Source organism: Notolepis coatsorum, assembly GCF_963971535.1.
Source record: "Notolepis coatsorum genome assembly, chromosome: 2".
Taxonomy (NCBI): domain Eukaryota; kingdom Metazoa; phylum Chordata; class Actinopteri; order Aulopiformes; family Paralepididae; genus Notolepis; species Notolepis coatsorum.
In genome coordinates, this window is record NC_140166.1 from 21,460,755 (window position 1) to 21,469,166 (window position 8,412).

The 8,412-nt window shown below is 43.8% G+C and overlaps 1 protein-coding gene across 1 annotated transcript in view; it reads right to left on the reverse strand.

The window, feature by feature from the left end:
* Positions 1 to 490: 490 nt before the first annotated feature.
* Positions 491 to 8,412, reverse strand: part of arl15a (ADP-ribosylation factor-like 15a) — a gene marked incomplete at both ends in the record, with an annotated part of 572,217 nt that continues 564,295 nt past the window's right edge. The window contains one exon of the mRNA XM_084307937.1: positions 491 to 643. Coding sequence (XP_084164063.1) covers positions 491 to 643 — 153 coding nt within the window. The remainder of the gene's footprint in view (positions 644 to 8,412) is intronic.

Here is an 8,412-nt window from a genome sequence, read left to right on the forward strand (position 1 = left end):
CTGGGTGACTGTTGCATGGCTGGATGACTGTTGCATGGCTGGATAACTGTTGCATGGCTGGTGACTGTGTGACTGTGTGTGTGTGTGTGTGTGTGTGTGTGTGTGTGTGTGTGTGCGTGTGCGTGTGCATGTGTGTGTGTGTGTGTGTGTGAAGCAGACCTGATTTGTCTGGGTGGCTAGCTGCTAACACCCATTAGCGTATCATATGATCATATCCTGGTGGCTAGTTGCTAACGCCCGTTAGCGTATAATATGATCATATCCTGGTGGCTAGCTGCTAATGCCCGTTAGCGTATCATATGATCATATCCTGGTGGCTATACTAACGCCTGTTAGCGTATCATATGGTCATATCCTGGTAGCTAGCTGCTAACGTCTGTTAGCGTATCATTATGGTCATATCCTAGTAGCTAGCTGCTAACGCCTGTTAGCGTATCATATGGTCATATCCTGGTAGCTAGCTGCTAACGCCTGTTAGCGTATCATATGGTCATATCCTTGCAGGCTCTGTGTCTTTCTCCTCCAGCAGGGTGATGAGCTGAGAGAAGCTCTCCTTTACAGACTCCATGTTGTCCGTAGTGGTTCCCTCTAGCACCCAGCATCTGCCCCTGGCCAGCGGCTCCAGCTCAAAGTACTTCTTGATCTGCAAGAGAAAGCACACAGCGCTGGGTTAATCAGGGCTCCTGTATCCTCCAGACCTCATTATGACATCATTGTGCTGTTAACAGAAGGCACCTTGTGTTTAGTCATTCTCCTCTTACTTCCACTGACAACACGCTGCGGTGATATTACCTTCGTACGTCAGCAAATTAACAAAGGTTTGATTTGGAATGATTAGTGAATGTCATATCTAAGACTTGTTATTTGGTTTACTGGTCATGTGATGCAATAGCTAAAGATAGTAAATATCCCCATACATTTTTTTATTACAAATGTAAAACCAATACAAATCTGTCAATTTTAAATAAACAAGCAATGACTCGAGGACAAAAGGGCCTTGGCGACAGTTGCAGGGGATAGTGTCCTTTAAAAGTAGTGAGGGGGTAAATTTGTCCATTTTCAAAGTCTTTTGCATCTCGTTGCTAACAAACGTTTGAAATGTCAAGATATTCATTAAGGAGTTTCAAATAACACTAACTGGTGGCCGGTCCCTGGTGCAGTGTGGCGTTTGTGGAAAAGAACAGGGGGGGCGGTCCCTGGTGCGGTGTGGCGTTTGTGGAGAAGAACAGGAGGGGCGGTCCCTGGTGCGGTGTGGCGTTTGTGGAAAAGAACAGGGGGGGCGGTCCCTGGTGCGGTGTGGCGTTTGTGGAAAAGAACAGGGGGGGCGGTCCCTGGTGCGGTGTGGCGTTTGTGGAGAAGAACAGGAGGGGCGGTCCCTGGTGCAGCGTGGCGTTTGTGGAAAAGAACAGGGGGGGGGGGGGGGGTCGCTGGTGCAGTGTGGCGTTTGTGGAGAAGCTCGGGTTCAGCCGGGCTCGTTGATGGATCAGTGTCCTTGGAGGGCAGCGGGGGAGGCAGAACGAGACTGACAGAGACCACAGAGACCCGCCCACCCCGCCCCTCATCCACTCTTCGATTGGTTTTCCATGCACAATATGCGATCTTCACATAATTAGCGCCGAAGCCGCGGGGAGCCGTCCATTAAAACATGCCCCCTCCCCCCCTCCCCCCTGGGAGATGCTGCGGTAGAGCAGCTCAATTACAACAATAAAATATGGCACTCAGATCTGGGAAAACGTGGCTTGGCACGGATTTTTGTAACAGTTGATTATGATGTTCATGTTGGCTAGGTTTATTTTAATATGTTGGCCGCTGAGACGACGTAGAAGAGAGAAACAGAACCAGCTGTAAAACTATCAGCGCAGCGGAGGGGCCCATGACTTAGACCTCCGCCGGAGAGACCGGGTCTGTCTGCTCTCTGCCCCGAACCTCCCACAAGCTGCTCCCAACCAGAGGCAAGTCAGGTCAATAAAGCAGCTTTCATTTGGTATTTATCATAATGGACCCATATATTCGTATCGAGACACAAATAGACTTTATACTCACTGGTTGTGATTTTCCTATTAGCATTTGTATTCTTCCTGAGAAAACCTTTGACAGTAAGCGGTGATCAAGTAGCCGTAGATGTTTTCAGCAGAGAGGGTTCGGATCACATGATACAAAGCTGAGCAAATATGACCATGTTATCGGTAAAACACGACAAGATACCCTCATTTCCTTTAAAAGATAACGCACAGATCCTGGACGTCCTGAGCTCCCCTGATCTAATCTGTGTTTGTCAAAGTGAAAAGATAAGATGCCGTTGGGTCTGAACTAAATTAGAGCTCTTGTTCAGTTAAAGTCAGGCAATAAATCTGGAACAATGACAGATGACAGTGACACATACAATCACTGGGTAACCTGAATGTAGAAGATAACACTGCAGTAAAGAACCTGGGGGTTATTATTGATTCTGAATTGAATTTCAATACACACATTAATCATGTTACGAAGATTGCCTTCGTTCATTTGCATCATCCTGATTGCTGATCCACGCTTTTGTTTTCTCTCGGCTTGATTATTGTAATGCACTTTTTTCTGGCCTGCCAAAGAAAACAACTGACAGATTACAACTTGTCCAAAATGCGGCAGCCAGAATTTTAACTAGAACTAAGATGAGGGAACATATTACTCCAGTTTTAGCTTCACTGCATTGGCTCCCAGTTGTTTTTAGGATTGATTTTTTAATTCTCTTGCTTGTTTTTAAAGCTCTTAACACATCCCACGCCGGAAACGGCTTACGACGTGTTTCAAGTTCATGCGAATTCTGCCAATCCACGGCATTGAGATCATATTTCATTTTTTCGCCATGTTATTCATAATTCCCTCACGGAGCCTGGTATGATGCAGTGGGAGCATGCACAACTCTGCAACGCTTCAATACTGCCACCTGGTGGATGATCGGCGGGTTGCCAAACCGGAAGTGGATCTTTTGTGATCTCGGTGCATCTGACAAATGCGTCCAGCACTCGCATATTGTTGCAGGACTGTATACACACGTCCGTGTAGCGATCGCTGCCATAACGCAATAATCGATACGATTTGGCCATGTATTATGATTATACAAACCGGAAATTGATTTAGGAGATCTCCGTCAAATAAGTGGGATCTTTTTCCTCCAGTCTCATTGTAGAACGGTAAGAGGACACTGGCGTCATTTTCAGCGCGTTTGTTTATTATTATCCATGCAAACTGCTCTCATCAATATATCACCCATACTACATAAAGCATTTACCGACGATCACGGAATTATAAACAACCCCCCCCCCCCCCCGTTCATCCGCGCATGATCAGTCATAACGTTTAGGATCATGTACCGTTGACATTTTTTATATAGCGTGTATCGCCAACAAGCGGCATTTGATAATCTATATGCGTTTATACCTATATCTCACATTCTAGGAATTACTGTAGAAAACGATAAAAACATATTTATATTCTATAGACGGTATTTTCGTATGAATCTATGAATGAAAAAGTAAAACGTTCCTACATCCTGAATGATAGATAATCGATGTTGAATGGGCCATAGTAATGTCAATTTAGCAATACAATTTAAAAAGTTATAGCCCTGCAAAGAAGGTGAACATCTCCATAGGCTTACAGTGCATGGCAGAGGGTGGTATAAGATGCTCAAATTGCGTGGCAGGGAATGTGTTAATGGTCTGGCACGTCCTACCTCTGCAACTGCCTACATAGATATGTTCCAAACCGCCCCCCTCAGGTCCTCTAGTGCGGACCTGCACGAGGTGCCTACAATGAAATATAAAAAATATGGCGAAGCAGCTTTTTGTTTCTATGGGCCGACGGCTTGGAATAATCTCCCACTACATATAAAACAGGCAGCCTCTGTGGATAGCTTTAAAGCACAGCTCAAGACTTATTTTTATACTCTTGCTTTTAGCTGATTTTTAAATCCCTACTGTCATTTATGCTTTTTAGTTATTTTTGTGGTTTTAAACTCCTGCTTTTCTTTTCTTTACTTTTTTTGCTTTATTGTCAAATTTTGTGTTTTCTTTTTTTTGCTCTGTTAAGCACTTCTATTCTATGTATGAACGGTGCTATATAAATAAAGATTATTATTATTATACTGTTGAACAGGAAACCTCTCTAACATCACTAACATAAATCACTAAGATACATCACTGACATAAATAACTAACATAAATCACTGACATAAATCACAAAGATAATTCACTAACATAAAACACTAACATAAATCACTGACATAAATCACAAAGATAAATCACTAACATAAATCACTTAGACAATTCACTAAGATAAATCACTGACATAAATGACGGACATAAATCACAAAGATAAATCACTAACATAAATCACTGACATAATTCACTAAGATAAATCACTGACATAAATCACTGACATAAATCACTAATATAATTCACTGACATAAATCACAAAGATAAATCACTGAGATAATTCACTAAGATAAATCACTAACATAAATCACAGATAAATCACTAAGATAAATCACTGACATAAATCACTAAGATAAATCACTCAGATAAATCACTCAGATAAATCACTGAGATAAATCACTGAGATAAATCACTCAGATAAATCACTCAGATAAATCCCTGACATAAATCACTAACATAAATCACTGAGATAAATCACTAAGATAAATCACTGAGATAAATCACTAAGATAAAGCACATAGATAAATCACTAACATAAATCACTAACATAAGTTCAAGTTCAAGTTCAAGTTCTTTAATAGTTGTCATACAGAAGTACAGAATACTTTCATACAAAATGCTTCTTACTGTTACGCTCCAGAGACTGTGCTAGACAAGATAGTATCAAATAACATAATAACATAATATAGCATGAATTTAGAAGAAGAAAATGAGGTCACAGTGTTCGGTATAGACATATGTACAATGTTCTGAGTTACCATATAATATACAATACACAATACTATGCAGTGTACTAATGTACAGTACTATCTAGTGCAAAGCAGAAATGGGATGAGGTACAATTTTAGGTACAATTTACAGTAAGGTGTACGAGTTGTAGTGCAATCCTTCATCCATAAATATAAAGTGTGGGGAGTGGGTGCTACAGTGTGTTTGTTTAAAGTGGGTGTGTGCTATAAGTGTGTGGAGTGGGTGCTACAGTGTGTTTGTTTAAAGTGAGTGTGTGCGTGTGGATGTGTGTGCTATGTGCGTTTGGTGGTTGTTGTTGTGTAGTGTTCATTCATTGTTCGTTTAGCAGCCTGATGGCCTGGGGATAGAAGCTTCTTCTGAGTCTTTCTGTGCTCGCCTTGAGACTCCTGTATCGCTTGCCTGACGGCAGCAGTTCAAAGAGGCAGTTGTTCGGGTGACTGGAGTCTTTAATGATTCTCTTAGCCTTGCCCTTGCAACGCTTGTAGTAAATGTTCTGGAGGGTGGGGAGCCCCCCTCCAATTGTGCGTTCGGCTGAACGTGTCACTCTTTGTAGTCTGCTTTGGTCTTGTGCAGTGCTATTCCCAAACCAGGAGGTGATGTTGCCGGTCAAGATGCTCTCTATTGTACATGAGTAGAAGTTCTTAAGGATCTTCTGGCTGACTTGGAACTTCCTTAGGCGCCTGAGGAAGTAGAGGCGTTGTCGTGCCTTCTTCACAACACTGTTAATGTGTGTGGTCCATGTCAAGTCCTCGGATATGTAGGCTCCGAGGTACTTAAAGCTGTTGACTCTCTCAACCGGTGCCCCGTCGATGCTGAGGGGGCTGTAGTCCTTGACCCCCGACCTCCTGAAGTCCACAATCATCTCCTTTGTTTTGCTGACGTTCAGGGAGAGGCTGTTTTCCTGGCACCATCCCGCCAGGACCTTGACCTCTTCCAGGTAGGCCCTCTCGTCGTTGGCAGAGATCAGGCCCACCACCACTGTGTCGTCAGCAAATTTGACGATTGTATTGCTACTCCGCTGAGCCACACAGTCGTGTGTGTACAGGGAGTAGAGGAGGGGACTCAGAACACAGCCCTGGGGGGCCCCTATGTTGAGGGTGATGGATGAGGAGGTGCAGTTGCCTGCTCTCACCACCTGGGGTCTGCCAGTCAGGAAGTCCAAGACCCACTGGCAGAGGTCATAGCCCAAGCCCAGGTCCCTGAGCTTGGCTATGAGTATGGAGGGGACTATGGTATTAAATGCCGAGCTGTAGTCGATGAATAGCATTCTCACATAGTTCCCCTGCCTCTTGTCCAGGTGTGATGCTGCTGTGTGCAGCACATGGGATATGGCGTCCTCCGTGGACCTGTTGGGGCGGTATGCAAATTGCAGGGGGTCCATGTTGATGGGGAGGGAGGAGCAGATGTAGCCCTTTACTAGCTTCTCGAAGCACTTCATGGCTATGGAGGTGAGAGCTACAGGGCGGTAGTCGTTGAGGCAAGCAGGCTTGGATTTTTTGGGTACAGGGATAATAGTGGACTTCTTCAGGCAGGTGGGGATGACAGCCTGTTCTAAGGACAGGTTAAATATGTCAGTGAATACTGGGGCCAGTTGGTCGGCACAGACTTTTAGGACGCGGCCGGGGATGCCGTCTGGACCTGCTGCCTTCCTGATATTCACTTTTTTAAAGGTCCGCCTCACCTCATGCTCTGTTACCCTGAACACTGCGCCTCCATCAGCAGCCGACCCCCCCCCCCCCCATTGCCGAGGCTTGTGAGCTGGTGTTGTTATTACCAGCATCAAACCTCGCATAGAAGGTATTGAGGTCATTTGCTAAGGAGATGTCACTGTTCAGTTTGAGGGAGGCGCCTTTGTAGTCTGTCATCGTTTTGAGCCCCTGCCACATAGCTCTAGAGTCAGCTTGTTCAAACTGGAGTTCAATTTTATCCCTGTAGCGTCGTTTGGCCTCTGACACAGTCCTCCTTACGTTGTATCGCGCCACCTTGTGGTCATTCATGTTGCCTGCCTCTAGGCCGTCGTTGTATGCTTTGGTGCGCTCTCTCAGAGCTTCACGGACGGATTTGTCTACCCAGGGTTTTTGATTTGGGTAAACTTTCATTTTGGTAGTGGGGATTGTTTCTTTCACCCTAGTACAAACATAGTCCAGCACTGTCTCCGTGTAGGCATCAATGTTATCTGTGTCGCGGAACACATTCCAGTCTGTGTTGTGAAACACTGACCGGATCGTATCCTCTGACGTCACATCCCATTTCTGCACCTCTCGCGAGACTACGGGAGTACTTTTAATTTTCTGTCTGTACTTCGGTGTAAGAAAAATTGATGCGTGATCTGACTTACCGAAGCCACTATCAGAATGAGCCTTGTAGCCACCTTTAAATTGCGTGTAACAGTGATCTAGGATGTTACCGCCTCTGGTGTTGCAAGTCACATGCTGATAGAAGTCGGGCAATACCTTTCTCAGATTGGCGCTATTGAAATCTCCCAGAACTAAAATGGCGGCGTTAACATTCGCCTCTTGGATTCTATTTACCTCGTCGTGTAGTCTGGAGAGCGCAACCTTGTTGCTGGCTTCAGCTTGCGGTGGAATATACACTCCGACCAGGACGATCGCCGTTAACTCCCTCGGGAGGAAGAAAGGACGACACTTGATGGTTATATATTCCAGTTCTGGGGAGCAGTGGTTGGATAGTTCCTTCACGTTCGTTGGGTCACTCCAATTTTTGTTCAACATGAAGGCAATACCTCCTCCACGTTGTTTACCGGATTCTGCTGTTCTATCCTTGCGGTGAATGAAGAAATGATCGGCCGGTAGGATGGCGTGGTCTGGGACTTCTGGCGCCAGCCACGTCTCGATGAAGCAGAGAACGTCACTAAGATAAATCAATAAGATTAAGCACTAAGATAATCACTAAGATAAATCACTAAGATGTATAAATCACTAAGATTTAAAATCACTAAGATAAATCAACAAGATTAAACATAAATCACTAAGATAAACGACTCATAAATCACTAAGATAAATCAGTAACATAAATCACTATCTATGATTGAACCCATCCAAGGAAGAACCATATCAATGCATTTTTAAATGTTTATGACAGTGTGTATTTTGCAGTTGTAAAGTTAATATAATAATGTGATAATGTGATTTATCACCCAAACTGATTAATTATATTTAATAAAATGTAAGCAATGCTCCAATTTACACATTTAATATAATTAAGTTTGAAAACATTGTCCATCTAGAAATGTAAAAACATCTAAATGATAGATACTCTCTATAGAATGTAGGGAGTAATACAAATTATTTGGGCAAATTGACGATTCAGCGAATAAATTAAATCAAACCAGGTCAAACGCAGAACATAACCTTAATAAGCTGAGCAGATTTGTGTCATTGTATAAAACATTGGTCACAAAGAGATTTTGTGCACCTCCTGAAAAACACCAGCAAATCCACACAAG